We start from the raw sequence: 21,091 nt of genomic DNA on the forward strand, positions 1-21,091 counted from the left end.
TTCAGCAGGCAAAGGAGAGGAGAGTGACTGCATTTTTCCAGGCTGAGCCCCATTTTCATGCTTTTAAATGGCAGGGGTCTGAAGAGCAGTAATTACAGAAGATTGGAAATGACTTCTTAGCATTGCAGGACATTGGCAATGCAATTCAAGTCAGGCATTCAGAACTGAAAACTAAGTTAGGAAACTCACTAGACATGGAATTTTGAAGTCAGTTCTCAAAATGTTCAGTTCTGTCTAAACCCTCAAGTAGATGTAAGGTTATTTGTAGATCTTACTCAGTTAATACTTCCTATTCCCAAACAGGAAATTCTGCCTTTATCCTAGGAAGTTGTTTCACTGACATTTTGTTAAATGTTAGCTGCAAATGGAAGGCCTCAAATGGCCAGTCCAAGAGCAGCAGTCCAAGGATTCACTGAACAGGAATATTGGAAGTTCTTTACTGAACAGTCAGCAAACAGATTCAAATGTAAGCACTCCTAACAGCACTGCATCTCAGGGCACTGGGGTTTTGTGGTTTTGAAAACACTTGGGAGTTTCAGGCTACCATGTCAAGAAACTTATATTTCCTGCAGTTATAACTTAACTGTAATACACAGGCATTTGTACCAGTGATGAGCCTTGGCAGTGCTGTAGATATTTGATAGCTTCACTCTGAGTACATCAGTAGCTACTTTAAACTAAGTAACTTCCTAGGATTCATGTTGGTTAGGGTTTTTAAATTTTATTTCAAAATACTCTCAATGTGTATAGCAGTGTGCATAACAGGGAAGAAAAATCACTGTGTAATTCTTTCATACTTACAAAAGGAAAGAAACCTATCCCCTTTTGTATAACTGACCTCATCTGCAAGAGGTGAAAGAGGTTTGGTATTTATATCATATATGGGTCTGTTGAAACGTAAGTTCAGGGTAAAATGTCTATTTTCAAATATTTTTTTCAATGAACTTAATATTAGTCATATAACAACAGGGGGGTATCAGGCAGGGTATGACTGCTAATGATCCTTATGTGCCAACATTGTTTTCTGAGCACCCATGGGACTCTATTGAGCACAGGACTAGAATTCAGCTTTTCTTAGCCACTTGCTGAGGACATGAGGGTAAGAGAATTACCTCATTTTCAGCACCTCTGCATTAAACCTACCAAATGTGACTAACAGCACTTTAGAGATTAGTGTAATTCCTCACTGGTTTTACGATGATTCATTGGTTCTGCAAATACTGTTCTGGCAGCATGTTCTTTCAATGGCATTAATACAGTTTTGTAACTTCTTCTTTATAATAATTCTTGCAAGAAACATGCTCAGGTGCTGTGCTTTCCCTGTTTTCTGAGGGACAACTAGAGTAGCAAAAGTCCAGTGCATTGAATTCAGAATTGTTGGAATAGAAACTCAGAGACCTCAAAGATCATCCAGTTCCAACCCCCTTGCATGGGCAGGGACACCTCCCACCAGACCAGGTTGCTCCAAGCCCCATCCAACCTGCCCTTCAACACTGCCAGGGATGGGGCAGCCACAGCTTCCCTGGGCAGCCTGGGCCAGTGTTTCACCACCCCCATAGGACATAATTTCTTCCTAATATCTCATCTAAATCTCCCCTTTTTCAGCTTAAAACACTTCCCACTCTAGAGGAAGGAGATTGCTATGAAGCAGTAAGATCTGCCTCCATTTGGCAGGACAGAAATATCAATGCAGGTCACCAGCCAAGTGCTATAATCTTCCCCTGCTGTGGAGGAGGAGTCTAAAAGACTGTAGGCAACTCCGAGATGTAAGCAGTGTGAGCCCATGGCTGTCAGGGAGGTGACAGAGGCATGGCCTGGGACCTGCCATGGGCCTGCCACCAGCCACCCACTGTGGGACCATCTTGCTCTTCCCTCAAGCAACAGCTTTAGGAGTCTGGGGAATTTTTATGGGGCTCTGTTGAAACCCTCAGAGAAGACCAAGGTTTGTTGCATCCCTTCCTTCAATGGTCTTTTGTTCCGTGGTGCAGTTCTTACTGTTCATGTGAACACTGTGCTCCCAAAAACGTGAAGCTTAATTACACAGCTGGTTAATTTTGTGCCAAAACCCCCACTGAAGGTGCTCATCCAGCTGAAGGTGAAGGTAGTAGGTGTCTGCATCATCACACTGCTCACAGCACACACTGACACTTAAGAACACAGTGAGTGCATATAACATTAATAGAGTAAGAATAAAATACAAAGCCTACTTTAATTTCACTGTCACTAAGAAGAAGTGCTGCCTGCATTTCTAATACATTTTGCAATGCTGATTTTCCCTATCAGGCAAAGTTACTTCCCACTCTAATAACATACAAACTAATCTGTTCCAGTACAAAACTAGGTATTATATTGGAGAGAGGCAAAATCCTGGGACACTGAGCCATGAAAGTTTTAATATGAGATTCAGTAATGAAGAAATAGCATATTGTAATTTTATCCCAAAGGAGCTGACTTAATTCTGGTGTATTTAAATAAAATTTTTACTGTTACTTTTAAATGTGATTAAAATTTAATATATCAATATATCATCTGGCACATCTTTACAATGCCTGATCTCAGTGATCTTAGGAGATTTGCACAGGCTGAGAGTGCTGCCAAGCTCCATCTGGAAAGCTTCCATCATGTTTTGATACATGCCACTCTTCTCTAAAGATAAAGAACTAGTCTCTGGAGCTATATTATATATTTATTTGTACTCAAGATGTGTTAGTCATTTCTATTGAAGTGTGGTGCCCAATATTAAATAAAAATATCCTTTTTTATATATGTTGAAGAGAGAACAACAACTGGAAGGCACTTGAAATCAGGAAGAGTACATCTAACTGTAAAGATAGGGTACATAGCTGAGAAATGCAAAGTATTTACCAATTTGTCCTACCCAAAAAAGGGCCTTGCTTGTGCCTGAGGGGGAGAAAACAGCTTGAATTAAGAGTGACAGACTTCAGAAAAGAACCAGTCCTCTCACATCCACCATTTCTTTCTGTGGATTGTCTAACTTGCTGTGCACTTTGGTTCAGAACTGGGTCCAGTAAGGCTGGGGCAAAAAGGGAAATCTCAACACTATCTGATAAACCCCAAAAAGCCATTATCAGAGGAGTTTTCTTGTATCAGCTTGAAACAATAGTGCCTCCTTACTGACTCTGCCCTGATAAACAGCACATCCCCATCATGTTTTGTTTCAGCAAGGAGAGAGCCTGCTGGGGTCTTCAGGAGGGGAGCACTGAGCCTGAGAAGCACAGGGCAGGGAGCTGCTAGTTCATAACCCCCCAGCTCTGCTTCTGGTGGACGTTCTCCTGAGAAGTGTAGGTGTTCATTGGGGCTTGGGGGCATTGCAGCACGTTTTAGGAGGACCTCAGCACCTTTGGGTCTCATCATGGTGCTAGGCACTTCTGCAAATGAGGATGTACCTCTCTTTGAAGAGAAATTTAAAGTTCATGAAAACTGCTCAAATTGGTTGAAACCTCCACCCTCTCCAGGCTATGTGGGGAGGTGAGATGAGTGGCAGGATGCTCCAGCAGGGTTTACCACCCATGGTTAGTGCTTTTTCCTGCAGTGTGCAGCCATGGAACACCTGCAGGGCTCTTCAGTCTTTCCCTGGTTCACCAGGGATCAGAAGCTCCCTCTGATCCCAGGTCAGTGAGAAGCCTGGTGCTTGTGCCCAGGTACTTGGGCTGGGTGGTAGCTGGGGGGATTTACAAAGAGGGTAAAGCCACAGAGGCCTCCTGACAGTAAAAGAGAAAGTGTCACAGCACTAATCATGTGAACAAAAGTAAAAGTGAAAAGAGCTTGTCCCAGACTTAATTAACTTCTCTGCTGGTTTTTTTTTTTGGGTAGCTGAGGTGTCTGAGTGGCTTCACACATTCACTTAGTGGCTCAAGGAATTATTGCTTCAGTCCCCTCCACCCCCAATTTTCACAGCACCCAAATCACCACTGATCCAAAAGGAAATTAAAACTCTTACAGATATATTGTGAAAGTGAGAATGCAGTAGCTGAAGTACATCTAGTGGTTGGTAGCTCTGGGAGCAAGACTGAGACTTTGTCTCAGTTTGTATTTATCATGGAATTTAGAGGCAAGAGGTGGTTTCCTTTTTTTTTAAAAAAAAAAAGGTGTGCTAAGGGTTTGTTCTGTGAGGCAATACTTGAATGTGTTGGTGGGAAGAGAGATGTATGAACTTAAAAGTAGCTGGAAAAAAATGGAACAGTCTCAGCAAATAGCTGGATTAGCATTCAACTCCTGTCGGTTTTGGTGGCTGAAGAGCTGTCCCTTCCTTTGTTTATCAGTATTTTGGAAGTGTGAAAACCTTGAAATTGAAGTACAAATCTTCAATTTAAACTTTAATCTTCTTGAATATTTTGAAAAATTAATATTTTAGTGATACTAACAGGGGAAGTTTGAGGAATACTTAATAGCATGGCCTGGGTTTCCCAACCCCTCTGAAGAACCAGGACCCCTAAGGACACAGGTGTGGCCTCAAAGCAAGAGGAGCTGTGGAGGCAGAGCCCTGTGCCACAGGGGACAGAGCTGTGCAAGATATTGTGGCCAAAGCAAATCAGGTAATTCATCCATAAATGCTTAGAGCAGAATTTATGTCTTCACTCTCTGCACATATTTTTGTTTAAGGAATAGCTACATTTCTCTATCATTTTATAGTATATAGAAATGCTATTTTAAAATTGTGAATATAAAAGGGCTCCTTGATATAAGCATTCCTGAGCCAAAAGTGCAGTTTACTTAAATAGCAATATTGAGTGAGAGCTTGAGCATCAAGTCCAAATATAAAGTAGTTTTATTTTACAATCTTCAGTATTTAAATAGAAATCAAGAGTAGCATGTATCTACCACTTATATGGATCTAGGAATGGAATAAATCTTAATATATCTAAGAAGAATGGCCAGAATGGCTTCCCTGAGGAAGACTGCTCATACTGGATGTTTTGAGTCTTCTTTATGCTGTGAAATGGTTTGTTCAGAAAAGTCTCTACATTTAGTCTGTTTAAAAGCTGCCACTTGCTTAGGCAGAGGAAGGCAGCAGGCTGGGACAGCTACACCTCCACATGGGGTTAAGCTCCTGGTAGCACAACTTGTTTCCTTTCCAAACTCAAGCACAAGTTTGCAATGCGTGGTGTAGGTAACTTAATGAAAAAAGGGTTGCTGAACACAACCAGATTAAAAACCAATTTAACTGATGGCCACAAACAGAGCTTAGAGTTTGTCATGGCTACAAAGATTGTCTGTCAGGGTATAAAAGCAATGAATCAGTATGCAGGAGGTATTGCCTGCCCCATAGAGATGCTAATTTTGTGACACTTTAGAAACCCATGTTCTACATTTACTGTTCACACAGGAGGGAAGCTACCCAGCCTTAGCTTGAGCTGATGAAAGCCAAAGACTGCAAAATGTCACATTTTCTTAGCCCCAAGCAGTCTAATTTTGAGGTCTTTAGCTTCTTTTGGTTTGACAACCATCGTGCTGACCGAGTATCCTGAAACACGAACTGTCCCCAGGACTGGGAAGTTACATTCATGCAGAGCTGCAGCTGATCTGCAGAAATAGAAGGGCCTGCCAGTTTCCTGCCCAACTATTTTTGGAAAAAGAGAAAAAAAAACCCCCACAACCAAGTAAAGAAGTTGTAGTAGAGCAGAACAAAGATCAAGTGTCTCAGCGTGTCATCGCTGGGGGCTTTTCTTTTGGTTTGGGGTTGGGGTTTTTTTGGTTGTTTGGGTTCTTTTTCCCCGTAAAATGTTATTAAAAACACTGTCATGCATAGCTGAGATGCAGACTATTCAGTGGCAGGTATGTTAACAGCAGCCCTGGCAGGTTGAGCTTTGCTGCCCTGCTTACCCCAAGTCAGCATCGGAGAGAGAAACCGCCCGGGATAAAAAGAGGAAAGGAAGAAAAGAAAGCAAACAACCACGGCAGTAAATAACACAGCGGGCTGGCACGGCAGAACGTCCCGGGAAAGCGAGAACAGCAGAACAGCAGCTCCTGTTCCCCTCCCTGCCAGGGACCCGCAGCCGCTCAGCGCCGGGGGGCTGAGCTCCCTCCCCGGGGCAGCCCCGAGCCCCCCGAGCACCGGGGGGTGGTTTTCCCGGGGTGGGGGAGGATTCAAGGGAGGTTTTCCCGGCGGGACTCACCGATGGCTGCGTCGCAGAGGAGCTGCTGGGGATGCGCGGGCGCGCAGCTGCATCCCCGCGCCGGGCGGCCCGCGGGGCCGAGCAGCAGCAGCGCGGCCAGCAGCAGCACCGCGCCGCTGCGCATCCTGCGCGGTCCCAAGGGAATGCCGCCTGGGAAAGCCCCTCTAAGGAGGTGCGCCCGGAGCTGTGGCGGCTGCTGGGAACGGGTTTCTCCTCGCCCGGCAGCCGGGAAGCTCTGATTTATGGCCCCGCCGGCCGCCCTGGCCCCGCCCGCCCGTCGCGCTCCTGGGCGGGCAGCGCCGACCTGAGCGAGCCCCAGAAACATCTTTCACAAGCCATCTGGAGCTGGTTTTATGCTCTTGAGAGGTTTGCTCTTCTTCTTGTGGGTGCCCTCCCCGTCTGAAGTGCAAAACCAGCCCTGCTGCCTTCTCTGTTTTGGGCGAGTAAACAAAGATGTCCTTTTCTGAAGGTCCCTTTTCCTTCGCAGCCCCTTCCCCTGCCCTGCTGTGTGTCTGCTTGAAATTAATCCCTGTTTGCAGGCTGGACAGGACTTCATTCCTGACAAGCTGGTGTGTCAGTGCTCTCTGTGTGAGCCTCGGGCACAAGGAACAAGGCACTAAAAGGAAAAGCTGAAATAAAAGCATCTTTCCTTATTTCATCACAGATTAAATTAAAAACAACGAGGAAAAAATGTATCAATGGTGAATGTTGGGAGTGTGGCTCTTTCTCTGCATTCCTTACTAGTGTAAGCCCTGGTCAACATGGATCTGTGTCTGGACTTTCTGGCTCGTGTTATATGTGGGACACAGACATAAGGACAAGAGTTTGGAAATCTTTTGCCATGTCAGATCTTTTGTTGCTGTTGCTGTTGGGGTGTGTGCAACGTGTGTACACCCTCCTTTTGTAAGGAAGTTGTTCCATGAGGCAGTGACCTAGAGTTTACAGAGTAATAAAATGAACATATAGATGAAGATGGAGGCCAGGGCTGCTGAAAGGACTGCATGTTTGGTCACTTCACAAATCAAGCTTAGGAATTGAAAATTCATTAACTTCAGTAAAAAGTTATCCAAGTCCAGGACTAACACCTCAAAATAATATAGACCTGTTCATATCTCTGCTCTTAACTGGAGGAAACTTACTTCTTTCAGGAAGCTTTTCATGTGAGTGAAAAGATAAAAAAGTTGTGGGGCTGAAACCTTACACAGGAAGTTCAAGCACAAGAAGGCCACAGAAAAAAACCCCAAGCAGGTATTTTAATGTGCTCTGTGGTCAGTAGTTCTAGGACTATTGACTTTCAAGTCTCACTTAGGGCAGTGGGATTGGAAAGTGATGAAGGAATTAATTGAGAGATGTTGATTGATTTCCAGATGACATCACACAGCTGTTGCTATAGATCTTCTGAACAGCCCAGTCTGATTACTGTTTCAGTAGAACTCAAACAATAAGGAAATATGGTGGGCAAACTGTCTTCTCCACCATGGAGCATGCAGGTCTACCTGTTTGATGGTTAACTGAGGCACATTTTGGCTATGGTTGTCCAGAACAGCACATCAAACTGATGTCCTGAAGACTTTTGTATCTCATACAATCAAACTAAAAATATTATGCTTACAACCAAATATAAAAAAAAAATCATTGTGACAAGTTGAAACTGATTCACATCTATTTTGTAGACATAGTTGAGAATTGAATACATTCCACTGAATGTGTAGAAGCATAAAAATGCTAAGACTAAATCTCATAATTGTGCAAATGCCATAAAAACACATTGTCATGACAGTCTTGCACAGTGTTGCCTGAAGCTGCCCTTGCAGTGATCCAGCTGGATGCTTAAGAGTCCTTCACAGCCGTGGCACAGAGGTGGAATATTTAAAGCAGGATTACACTTAGAGAAGCAAATGGCCAAGGGGTCCTACACAGTAAGTCTGTTCCCTGTAGGTCTCTTTAGACCAGGTCACCATTGGAAGGGAGAGTCTTGAACATGCTACATGCAGCAAGACCTTTCAGCTTGAAACTGGCTGTTCAGCTTCCCACAAAGGTCCAGCTAATGAGCAGTTTTTTGGCAGGTGTATCTCTCATTTCTTCATGACAACATTGATACAGTCTTATCATTACAATGTAAAATGTAAAAGGCCAACAGTTTTAGAAACCTCAGCAGAACTCCTGTTTTCTGACAAATCTTTATTCTGAAGTGGTAAGTTTTGTCAAGTTGCTATCAGTGTTTAGACAAAAACATACTTACAGCATTTAAAGGGGGTTTTAGTAAGTCTGGAAATCTCTATACTCAAAATATGCTCTCACAAATGTAAGAAAATGCATTTGTAGTCTGTGTGTGGGAGATAAATATTACCCTAAACTTCCACTGGTATCAGTGTATGAGTACCTGTTACCACTGAACAGTATCAGCAAGCATTAGGTCTGAGCTTGAAGCTGCATTGTCCTATTTGCATTATATATTGTTACTGTTTTTCATTGTATTTGGCAAATTACTTTTAGAGAGTTTAAAAGAAATCACAAGCTCAGGACCCAATCTGTACTACAGTTAGATCTTGGCCTTTTAAAATACAAAGGCTATTCCTAAAAGACATAGAAATATTCCTTGACTAGCTTTTAAGCAAAATAATCTTGTCTCTAATCTACTGAAGAAATTGTAGCCAACATTTAATAAATATAAGCAGACTGAACAACAACAACAAAAAAAAGTCCTTTAGCTATTTATATATATAAATGGAATAACACTACAGGGCTTCTTTCACTGCACTGTGTGTGATGATGTCATTTTTCCTTTAGTTTGATCACTAAGCCGTGATATCATAGCAATTATGTCGTAAGAGCAGTGAAGGATGAAGGGTAGCAGGATGAAATAGTGCCCCTCCCTGGTGAAAGTCTGACACAGCCAACATTTGCTAATCAGAATCAGAAAAGTTCACTTATCAGGGATAGTCACTGACTCCTGTGGTTCTTTCTTGACACAGTAGAAAAAGCCCTTGGCATCGTCTCCTTTCTGCCTTGCTAAGTAAGGCCAGTGTTGAACAACTCATTTCTGTTTTCTAGCAAGATGCAATCAAATGAAGAGGATTGGGGATACTCCACTGTATTTGTTGATGTACATCTTACAGGAACGAGGCAGGAAACCTGGCTACAGGCAAATTTATGATCAGCTTCATCTCTTCTCAGTAGGAATCCTAATTATTCACAGGATTTCTAATTCTGGGAGGGCATTCTGTGTCCCATGGGGATTGTCCATGCAGCTTTCCAAAGGCTCTTTAATTACAAGGTATGCACTAGACACCTCCCTGTCCCTCCCAGCTGCCAGACACTTTGCATCTTCACCATGTCTGTTGGTTGGGTTGCCTGCTCAGTACATCAGCTTCTGCCTCTCTACAGAGTATCATTTTTAATCTGTATCAATCCTATTCTCTCCCCATTGTGGCAAATTCATTTTATTTTAGAATGATTGCAAGAGGATTCTCCACAGTAATAGTTTATCTGTTGCCTTCTTGATGCTTTGCTAGAGTTCTTTTCTCCCTAGTCAGCATATGGGATTGCCAAATTTATTTTTCCTAAAAACTACCTTCTGTTTACTTGATACAGTCACACTGCACATCCCATAAAAAAACTGTACAATCATGTGGGAGACTCAAAATTAGAATAGTATTTCACAAGATAGAGGAAACTGAATGGATTTTCAGTCCCAGTGCCTCCAAATGTACTATAGCCAGCTTCAAAAGGGAGGGTATTTATAGCTGCCACTTCCTAATGCCACAGTCACAAACCCCATAGTTTATAGTCACAGCAATTTGGGGATTCTTTTTATAAGGTGGCCAAATGTTGCTTGGTTTTAGAGACAACACTTTGCTAAATAGTTGGTAGAGTGATTGAAATGGAATGAAACACTGACGTGCCAGAAGATAATTTGTCTCTTCAAAGATTTTGTCTTCTGCAGAATTTCTACCAGAGATCTGTGGAACTGCTCTCTCTGCTTCACTGCCATCATACCTAATGTTCCTGCTAATGCCAATTTCTGTTTTCATGCTGCCCAGGTATTGAAAATAGAAGATTTTTCTACCATCAGGTCAATTTTGTGTTGATTTAGATAACTCTTCTATTTAAATTGAAAACCAGCTGTGGGGAGAGAGGTATTTTAGATGTATTCCTTGGTTCAGATTTATGGAATCACAGAATTGTCAGAGTTGGAAGTGGCCTCTAGAGACCATCCAGTCCAACCCCCCTGCTAAAGCAGGATCCCCTGGAGCACATTACTCAGGGCTGCATCCAGGTGGGTTTGGGATGTATCCAGAGAAGGGGACTCCACACCCTCCCTGGGCAGCCTGTCCCAGGGCTCTGTCACCCTCACTGTAATGAAGTTTTTCTTCATATTTCAGTGGCATTTCCCATGTTCCAGCTTGTGCCCATTACCCCTTGTCCTGTCACTGGGCACAACTGAGCAGAGTCTGGCTCCATCCTCCACCCACCCTGAGATACTTCCAGGCAGTGATAAGGTCTCCTCAGCCTTCTCTTCTCCAGGCTGAACAGTCCCAGCTCTCCCAGCCTTTCCTCATAAGAGAGATTCTCCAGTTCTCCAGTCATCTTTGTTGCCCTCCCCTAGTTCCCTGTCTCTCTTGAACTGGGGAACCCAAAACTGGACAGAAGAATGATCTCTCTCCACCTGCTGGCCACACTCTTCCTCATGCACCCCAGGATTCCACTGGCCCTCTTGGCCACAAGGGCACACTGCTGGCTGATGGATCATTTACCCGGTAGTGTCACTTTATGCACTAAGATAATGTAAAAACTTGAATGGGTTTCAGGGAGAACCAGGAGAGCTGGGTTCTTAAGGCCCAGCCTTTTGAGGTGGTGGCAGTGGGCTCTGAAGGCACTGTGTCCCTGTTTTCCATCACTTCCCATTAAATGCAGTGGGAACTGAGGTGGTCCAGGCCTTCCCTGGGACCAACCTGTATGGCACTGCCCATAGCTTGTAAGCCATGTTAACCCTCTGTTTTTAATAAAGAAATAGCAGTGAAGGTGCATTTGCCTCTCTCTGGTCACCTGGCACAATAAGCACATTGAAGCTCCGCTCCTTTTACCCACTTGAGCTTTGGGGTTTCTTTAATACCCATATTTCCAAAAAGAAAATAAAAGCACCTCAGACTTGGGTATAAAACCTTGCTCCATCCAAGACAGACATTTACACCTAGTTTTTTCTGTCAAGGTCCAAGGCAGTGGAAAATCTGGCTGGACATCTTGGAATTGTTGGCGGTGTTTGTTGGGAGGAGCAGCTGTCTGAGCATCACCTTCTGCTTTTCCTCCTGGAGAGAGGAACGTGCTGAGCTACCCCTGGCGGTGCCGGGAAGTGCCTGCAGGGCTGAGCCCCCACTTCCCTGCACATGGCCTTTCCTTAAAACCCAACAGCCCAGAGAAAGCACATCATCTGCTTGTTTATTGATTTAGGGCTCTTCCTGCCCGTTTCTGGGAAAGAAGAAAATGAGTAAAAGGCCACCTTCATTATTTTACTTTTAATTTCCTTTCTCCAAAGCAAGCAGAGCAAAATTAGATTGAGTCTGATGCCTGTCCCACAAATAAATTACACGGAGCTAGAGCGGTGACCTGAACTTTGCTCTGGGATTATTGGAAAGATAAATATTTAAACACTGAACTTGAGGTAAGTCATGTTTATGCAACATCTATTTTTCTGTGTGTCACTGCTTTCCCCCCTGCCCCCTCTTTTTTTTTTTTTTTTGCTATTGTGGCTTTTCTTGTCAACCCAACCATGTGGAAATTAGAGCCAGGGTGAATTCCACCTTCAGAAACCTGTGCTTTCTGTATTGTTGCCAGCAGAGGGCTTGCTTTTTTTTTTTCCTTTTTCCTTTTTTTTAGAAGATGATCTTTGTCCAGTTTTATTTTTAGATACAGCTTTGATTATATTTTACATTTTGTCTTTGAAGACTTCAAAGTCAATTTACAATAATTCAAATGGTATCTTTTGGAAATAAAATAGCCAGTATTATGTGGTTGTGAGCATTGTTCAAAAATACTTAAATTGTAGGAGAACTTAGAAAGCTCTGAGCACCTCAGTGTATGATGCTTGCATTTTAAGAGTTCATTTTAAATTAAATAGGAAAGAATAGGTATTATTTCCATTAGCTATGGAAAACCACCCACAAAACTCTATAGGCTCCTAGTGGTTACCTAAATAACCTTCACTACAGCTTGTTGAGGCTGATGCCTGCAGGTATTGTGCCAGTGTGTCAATTAGAATACTTCTTTCTATAGTAAAAAGCATGATAAACAGATTGGTTAAATCTAGGTGGGAAGATATTAAAGATTAATACAGTAAAATGATACTTATCTTTGTAAGTTCATAATACAACGAATCTTCAATTTTAAAACATTGATGCAGATGAGATGTTAAGAAGCTCTGATAATAATTGCCCTTGCTGTTGTGACATCAAGAAGAGACTCATGGAAGTAACCAGCTTTTTAGATTTTCATGCTCATCTGATTAAGAGAAGTGTTTTGAATTGGAAGGCAGCTTTACTGTTGTCAGGCAACTTACCTACATGAAAGTTCTGCTCTCTAGAGTCAGTTGGTCAGATATTACACAACTGAAATATCTATAATAGTCCAAATTTAGCAAGCAGTATTTCATTTTCCAACTTAAACCTAGTTAAGAGTATGTGGGCTTCTTCAGTGGATAAAACAAAAAAATGGAAGTAGTTTTAGTTATGGTGGTTTCTATGGAGGTCTCTGGTCAGTGTTACTATCTATGAACATCCTACAGTGCCAAGAACCAACAGGTTTCCTGGGTGTGTATGGATGGGGGTGAGGTGCTGTGCAGCCACTGGACCTAACAGAACTGGCTGTAAACAGCCCTGGGATTTCAAATGTGACGTTTAATCAGAAAAATTCTTCAGAAATTACTGTGGTAAAACTATATCACACCCTGCAACTAAGTTAAACTCCCTTCAGGGCAGGGGCAGGGGTGGGGGGAGAATAAATAATTCAGTAGGATTTCTGATCAAGAGCCTTCAGTTTGGTTTGAGTTTAGCAAATAATAAAGTGACATTGCAAAAAATGTGTTTGTAAGAAGGGGAGGTCAAATCTCTGATGGCTACACAAATCCTAAAGGGAGAACCTGCATTCACTGATGGTGCTGCCAGCTGCCTCCCATTACAGTGTGTGTTTTGTTTCTTTGTAAAACACAAGGCAAGTTTATTTTGTCAGGTTCACTGGAAGGACATGGCTCTTGTTGGTATGTTCAAGTAACAGGGTTTTTTTTTCCCTGCAACTACACTGGAACTGCATGCACAGCACCCAGACTGCAGTGGAAGGGAAATCTCAGCAATGAACTCAGGAAGGAGAGAAATATGAAGTACTTCTTAGTAAGAAATGCTAAGGCAGATTCTACTATTTATTTTCCAATGAAGAGCATTGAAAATACAGGTAGCCATACAGTGTCAAAATAGTGTGGTTCTTTGTGAGCACAACATTAGCAGGTAGGTATTCAGAAGCTTTATGACTTTGTTAATTAGCTGCTCAGAGTTGTAGTATCCATTTCCTACCTTCCTTCCCACAGAGCATTTGTACTGTTCATTGCTTTGGGTTGTTTGTGTGTTTGTGAGTTTTTAAAAGTTCATGCCCAGTTGTATCTTCTTGGTGTTTCTGCACATACTACCCAGCAGTTCCAGCAGGGTGATGTCAACAAAGCAAGAGTCCTGGGCTTGGTACCTCAACAAGTAAAAAATCCTCTCTTGAGAGAAGGAGAAGGGCGACACTGTACGTTTCATCTTTAACTCTTGTTACATCATTTTTGGCTGGCAGGGTGTGGTTAGTTTCTAAGCTGAAATTTGTCCTGAATGCAGGCAGCTTAGCTAATTACTGCTGTGCATCCCCAGAGCAGAGGTCAGGGGATTCCAGCCCTTTTTATGTTCTTGGAGCTTTCTGGAACCCATGTTTTTAAGGGTTGTCTGATGTGTCAACAGCAGGTCTCACTGTGTTTACTTGCTCTTTGAGCACCTCTATCACTGATCAGCATCTTTTTTAACTCTTTTAATTTGGCACATTTTTCTTCTAGCAAAAGCAACAATCAGTAATTGCAGCGTTTGCTGAATGTTACTTTCTGCATTTTCCTGTTCATCCTGTGTGATTCTTTATATGTGGGATCAGAACAGAAGATAGGCCAACCTTAACTCACTTATGAAAACAACATATGCAACATACTGAAAATATCTTGACATTTCAGAAGAGCAGTACAGTATTAGTTTTCAGATTTCATGCATTTACAGCAGGTTCTGACCAGTAACTAATGAATCTTTGTACCTAACTTATGTTTGAATCCAATTTGCGAATCATCCCAGCAGTGTGGGAAAGGAATGCTTGATGTAATAACTCACATAACAGAAGAGTAAAAATCCAAATCCTTTCCAGCCTTAATGAGAATGATTTGATAATTTATTGCTCTGAACAGCAGCAGTTTCAAAAAGCTTTGTGGTCTCACACTAGCTAACCCAGCAGATGTCATGCCCTGATCCTGAGAGCCTTGATGACATAGAAACATGTTTCTGGGAGATACTTCAAGGTGATTTGCTATGAATGCAGGTTTGCCTTAATTGGTGTTTATTCAGCAGCTTCAGAATATTGGGTCAAACTTCTCCCTGGATTTAGTAATTCCATCAGTGTAAGTGCTGTTTGAGTTAGTTCTTCTAAATTGTTTCATTCCAATTATCATTACTTTGCTAGTTGCCTTTCAGTAGTATGAGAAACAAGAAGAGCAAATGGAAAATTGGAGAAATGAAGTGTATCCTGAGTTCCTGCTGTGCTTTCCTGGCTCTTGTCAAACAAATAGGAATAGTTCCAGTGAAAAAGGAATGGTGAATCATGGCTGTGAGAGATGCTGAAGGGTTGCTGTCTATTTTATTACCAATATTTTAGAAGAATTCAATGATACTAGAATTGCTGCAAGAGGTTTGAAAGTATGAGTTTTGTACATTTACCTGGGGAGATTGGGGGGTGCAGATCTCATGGCTTTTAGAGGTTCTACCACCAGTGAAGCTTAAGTTTGAGCTACTTTGTAGCTGCTGTCCTTGCAGTACAAGGACATGGCTGAAAAATCAAATCCATTCACTTTAGAAAAATCACTCCTGTGAGGACTAGACCAATAAACTTCAGAAGAGTTCATCTGAAAACCATATTAGACCTCTCACAGAATCCATTTTAGTGACATTCATACAACACCATTAAAAGAGCTATTTTCAACTGGACTGCCTTGAAAATAATAAAATCATAGAATCAGAGAGTTACAGCATGGTTAAGGTTGGAAGGGACCTGAAAGATCATCAGGATCCAACCTCCCTGCTGTGAGCAGGGACACCTCCCGCCAGACCAGGCTGCACAAGCCTCATCCAACCTGCCCTTGAACACCTCTAGGGATGGGGCTTCCACAGCCTCCCTGGGCAACCTGTTCCAGTGCCTTCCTACCGTCATGGTAAAGAATTTCTTCCTGATATCTCACCTAAATCTCCCCTCTTTCAGTTCAAAACCATCACCCCTTGTCCTGTCGCTGCCTTCTCTGGTGAAAAGCCCCTCCCCAGCTTTCCTGGAGCCCCTTCAGGCACTGGAAGCTGCTCTAAGGTCTCCCTGGAGCCTTCTCTTCTCCAGGCTGAACACCCCAACTCTCTCAGCCTGTCTTCATAGTAGAGTTGCTCGAGCCCTTTTACCACCTTGTGGCCCTTCTCTGGACCCTCTCCAACAGCTCCATGTCTTTCCCATGATGAGGGCTCCAGAGCTGTACAAATTACTAATAAAAATAAATGGTAGTTATATAAAAAAAAAGGTGATAGTAAAGAGTTAACTGGTATGAAAATGAGCTCTTGAATTAAAAATACTAATACTAATATATTCTTTGGATAGGGAAAAGATAGACATGCAACTAAAAATGAGTATTTTTTCAGACAGGATATTAGAGTCCCATTTCAAACCCATAGATACTGTTGTATTTGTTTTAAAAATTTAATAAATTCTAATATTTAATCCCTCATTCTCCTCTGTCCTTCACCCCTTCCACAGTGCAGTTACCCCAGGGCATGGTTGGGCTTCCAACACTGAGACATGTGCCAAAACCAAGAGGTTTTGAAGTGTTACTGCTGTACTCGCTGGGACTCAAGTCAAACATGAGTGACCCCCCAGTTTGAAGCTGCCCTGTGGAAACAACCATGAGATTTGTCTGGTCATGAAGTGTGACAGTTTAATTCATGCCAGCATATGTGACAGAAACCATTAAAACATGTCTTGTCAGTAAAGCATCTTCCATGCTAAATAATTCTCTGCTTGAAACTTAAGAATCTAGGCTGCAGTTACCCACACTTGGAAATATATTATTATAATCCTCAGTGACCTTAAATTGAGTAAGATTCCATATTAGCAATTATCAGCAATGCACCTCAACTGTTTTGAATGTAGGTTCCTACAAAAAGCCATGACAGTTTTTCCAGTTGCTATTAATATTTATTACCAATCCAATCATATGCATATCTAAGCATATCTAAGCATATCTAAGAAACATTTGAAAAATATATATTTTTACACCTATGGGACATTGCATTGCATGCATGTTTTCTCTCTAATTAATAATTATAGGATATTTGCATTGTTATTGAAGTTATAATAGAATCTCTGTTTATCCTAATTTTTTTGAATATTCAGGTGTATTTAATGGCTATGATATGTATGTGGCAGAGTTCATGCAGTGTAGTCCCTTTCCATCTCATACACAGGAACTTGTCAGATTAATAATATAATTTCCATTGTTGGTCTTATCTGATTTTTTTGCTCAGTTTTAATGATGAGTAGAATTCATACTTTCCTGAATCTAAGAAACATTTGAAAAATATATATTTTTCAAATTTCATTTTTGCAAAATGGCCTTTCTCCCCCAACAAGAAAACATGCAGTGAGCCCTGTTAGCATGAGCTCTGTTTAAAGAGGACCCATTGGTACGTGCTTACTCTTCTTTCAAGGTCCCTCTCTACCAATTAACTGTCATCATTAAAAGGCAGCCCATGGAGCTGGTGTTGCCATGGAGGTTTTGGTGTTGCCGTGGAGGTTTTGGTGTTGCCATCACAGCTGTTTCATACAGAAAGTTTGCCCAAATGGATGGGAAGTCTTGAGGCTGCCTGAGAGAGAGATGTTAACTTAACAGAGCAGGCCAGCAAGAGGTGAGGACTTTAATTAAGTTTTCTAAGATTTCAGTGAGAAATATCAGGTGTTGTTATTGTGTGACAGAACAAGACCATGCCCAGCTGGAGGTGAGTTAGTGGTAGGGAAGTGACTGCATGATGGCACATGTCTGGTGCCCACGTACAAAGGGGGAGCTCTGGTTATCAAAGTAAGAGCAGGAATAAAGAAGATGCTGTTCAGAACCAAAATAACTGCAACTTCATCACCATTAGATGGAGGGACCTGTCCCAGTGAAAGATACAAGGAGAGGAGTCATGAGGAGAATCACAGAATCCTTCTGGTTTGAAAAGACCTTTCAGATCATCAAGTCCAACCCAATTCTGCCAAGTCTACCACTAAACCATGTCCCTCAGCACCACATCTACATGGCTTTTTAACACCTCCCAGGACGGTGATTCAACCACCTCCCTGGGCAGCCTGTTGCAGTGTTTCATTACCCTTTCAGTGAACAAGTTTCTAATATCCAACCTAAGCCTCCCTGGTGCAACTTGACACCATTTTCTCTTGTCCTGTTGCTTGTTACCTGGGAGGAGAGACCAACCCCTTCCTCACTCCAGCCTCCTTTCAGGTAGTTGGAGAGAGCAAGAAGGTCTCCCCTCAGCCTTCTCTTTTCCAGGCCAAACCACCCCAGTTCCCTCAGCTGTTCCTCATCACACTTGGTCCCCAGACCCTTCCACAGCTCCACTGCCCTGGAAGCCCTGGGATAAGTTACTCTGCCTCCTCTGCTGCCTGACTGTCCTGTCTGAAGTCCAGCTGCCACTGCTACGTGTCAGTGCTGGGATGGGGCATCTTGGCAGTGGGCTCGAGAGCAACATGAACTCTGTTGCCTTCAATGATGTTAGCACATTTTACTGAGGGAGAAATTTGTACTTTTTGTTTTGTTCCTGTGGCCCACAGAGGATTCCACAGCTCTGGAATCATGGGAAGATACGTGGTCCTCTTAATTACAGGGGGGGCATTTGTATTGCTATAGTTAGAGATCTGCCAGCATTTCCATTACAAACCCTGCTTTGGTGGTTTATAGTTCAATCATAAAAACATGGTGCTGCCCTTAGGAATCTGGAGTGAAGCAATGATTTATTCCCACTTCTCCCCCAAAAAAGAATTTTAAAGTGTCTGGTTTTAAAATCTGAAAGCAATAAATAACTGACTAGATGTCAACTATACAGGACTTTGCATTTCTACAGTTTAGCAAGAACTTTATTTTTTAATTGCAATATAGGTGACCTTTAATCTGTGATTCTTTTGCAAGTGTTTTTAGCTATTTTGAAACTAATCAAACTTTTTCATGCTTACCTGCCTTCACTTAAATTGGTTAGATTGAAACAGGTCTGTAAAAAGCAATTCAATGTATTTTGGATTTAAAGACAAACTCTTGAAATAGTTCCTAAAGAAGAGGTAAATAAAAGAGCTTCAAGACATTCAAAGTTACCAGTTCCTATAGTGTTAGTCCTCAGGATTTCTGAAAAAAAATGCAAGTTACCTTTAGCCAGGCACTGAGATGTGGCAGCTGCAGTTATGCCTGTTCTGTAAAGCACCAAGAGATGGGGCCCAGAATGTTCTGCTTGCCCGTGGTAGTAATCCATGGTTTCACATCTCAAGGATGCCCCAGCAGAAGATGTGTAATTACATCTTTACTTAACTGATGGAATAATTTGACTACAATTGCCAAAAGTTTTTCATAACTGCAAGTCTTTTAATCAAATCTGGTTTTCTCCTGAAAAGATATGCTAGTGCTGGCTTTGGGTTTGATCCAGTTCCATGAGAAACCTCCTGGGCCTGTGTTGTGTAGGTAACAACTGTAGGACTCTGTAGTTCCCTCAGGCTTCAAAAACTCTGGTATGTTAAAATAGCAAGTCTAAAGATTCCTCCTTCTTCTCCTGATCAGGTGGAGCAGAAACTGAGATTCTGTCAAAAAACAGGCAACTAGGTTTTGTTTGCTTACATGCCTTTTTGTCTGTTTTTGAATAAGAAATCAGAACAAACAAACCAGTATTAGAATCATAGAATCATGGAATTATTAATGTTGGAAGGGACCTTAAAGATCATCAAGTTCCAACCCCCCTGCGATGAGCAGGGAACCCACCACTAGACCAGGTTGCACAAAACCTCATCCAACCTGGCCTTAAAAACCTCCAGGGATGGGGCATCAACAACCTCCCTGGGCAACCCTTTCCTCTTCCTCACCACCCTCAGACTGAAGAATTTCTTCTTTCATCAGCATGCATGCTAGGACAATCAGAGAAAGCCCATTGAAAACCAAAAGAGAAGAGATGGATGTGTTGTCCTGGGAATGTGACAGGAAGCAGCACAGAATATTTGTACCTTGCTGTGAATGCCCTCTTGTTCTCATGCACATTTGCCTTTCAGTGAAAGTATCAAAGCATATTTCCAAGCATTCCTTAAAAGCATGTTGAAAATAAAAGTTTAAAACCGAGGGAAAACGTGTGTGAATTTTCATTAGCTCTATAACCCTACAAATAGGTTTGGATGTTACCAAAAGCCAGGTGACCTTTCTATTCTTTATCTCTTGATCTTTATGTCAGGATTTGAAATCCCAAAATACCTGTTTGTGGTTGTGTGTTTCTGTGCAATGATGTGCAGAGCATAGAGAGATCAGGGTGAACCCCATCTAACCTCTTGACAATCCTTTGTAAGTATTTGGAAAATAATGTGCTCATAAAATCTCTAAGAATTCTTTGTTTATTTTCTACAGCATCAACTTTGCCTTTGATTGTATTTACCCTGTTGAAATTGGGTACTAAATGAAGGTCTCAGAGCCCATAAAGCTCACTGTCCTGCTGCTGCCCAGTCTGATTACATGTTGAGGGTGTTCAGCTTTTTATTTCTAGTTGTAATCATGTTCTGCTAAGTCTTTGTATTTATGCTTGGTTGATAGAGGTTCAATATAAGTACATTTTAGGTGGAATAAAAGGTAAAGAAGTGACAGCTGTACCCATGTCTGGGAGATCAAAAACTTCTTCAAATGAATGATGGAAAAAAACTGTTATTCACAGAACTTTCTGAGAGACAGAACCATAATTATTTGATTGGATAAAGCATAGTGATATGTTGTTGCATGTGTGATTCCCTCATCAGTGCCTGAATTATTACTTCCATTCTATGCAGTAGCTGGAGCCTTACCTAGAGAACTTGAAAAATCTGTAACAGAACCCAGGATCTTCCTTTAAAGGAAGTTTATTTGATGAATTAGACATTATTGCTTTCATACGTGGTCACAAAAAGAAGGAGGAAAAGGTGATTAATTTGACAAAACTAATGGTTTTAACCTTGGAGAGAGTGACTTTGTGAGATAGAAAACACAGCAGAAGAAAAGGGGAAGAGGAAAAAGAAAATAGGAAACAGCAGAAACTCAGTTTAAAAAGTGAAGTTAAATGGAAGACATACAAAACAGTTAAGTATCCTAACTGGGTGTATTGGGAATAACATGGAACTCCACAAACATAGACAGGAATTCACCAAAACACGTAGTCCTACCTAGACAAGTGACATTTGAATGAGCACAGCAAGAACAGCTCTGGCTGCTTTATGGTCAAACTGAAATATTTTTCATGAATCATCTAGCTTAATCATTTAACTCATAGTTGCTCTCTCTAATATGTCTTTTTTTTTGTTTTCCCCTTAGCTAACAATGCCAACCTTTCCTGTGGTGGTGAAGATTGGACATGCTCACTCAGGCATGGGAAAGGTGCAGATGC

General features: G+C 41.9%; 2 protein-coding genes across 2 annotated transcripts in view; one reads left to right on the top strand and one right to left on the bottom strand.

Moving 5' to 3' along the window:
• Positions 1-6,261, bottom strand: part of TIMP4 (TIMP metallopeptidase inhibitor 4) — a 25,984-nt gene extending 19,723 nt beyond the window's left edge. Inside the window, exon 1 of the mRNA XM_010008851.1 lies at positions 6,138-6,261. Within this exon, the coding sequence (XP_010007153.1) occupies positions 6,138-6,261 (124 nt within the window). The remainder of the gene's footprint in view (positions 1-6,137) is intronic.
• SYN2 (synapsin II) overlaps positions 1-21,091 on the top strand; it is a 140,022-nt gene that overhangs the window by 71,329 nt on the left and 47,602 nt on the right. Inside the window, exon 7 of the mRNA XM_010008855.1 lies at positions 21,019-21,081. Coding sequence (XP_010007157.1) covers positions 21,019-21,081 — 63 coding nt within the window. The remainder of the gene's footprint in view (positions 1-21,018; positions 21,082-21,091) is intronic.

This window comes from Chaetura pelagica, unplaced genomic scaffold (genome assembly GCF_000747805.2).
Source record: "Chaetura pelagica isolate M959 unplaced genomic scaffold, ChaPel_1.0 scaffold52, whole genome shotgun sequence".
NCBI lineage: Eukaryota > Metazoa > Chordata > Aves > Apodiformes > Apodidae > Chaetura > Chaetura pelagica.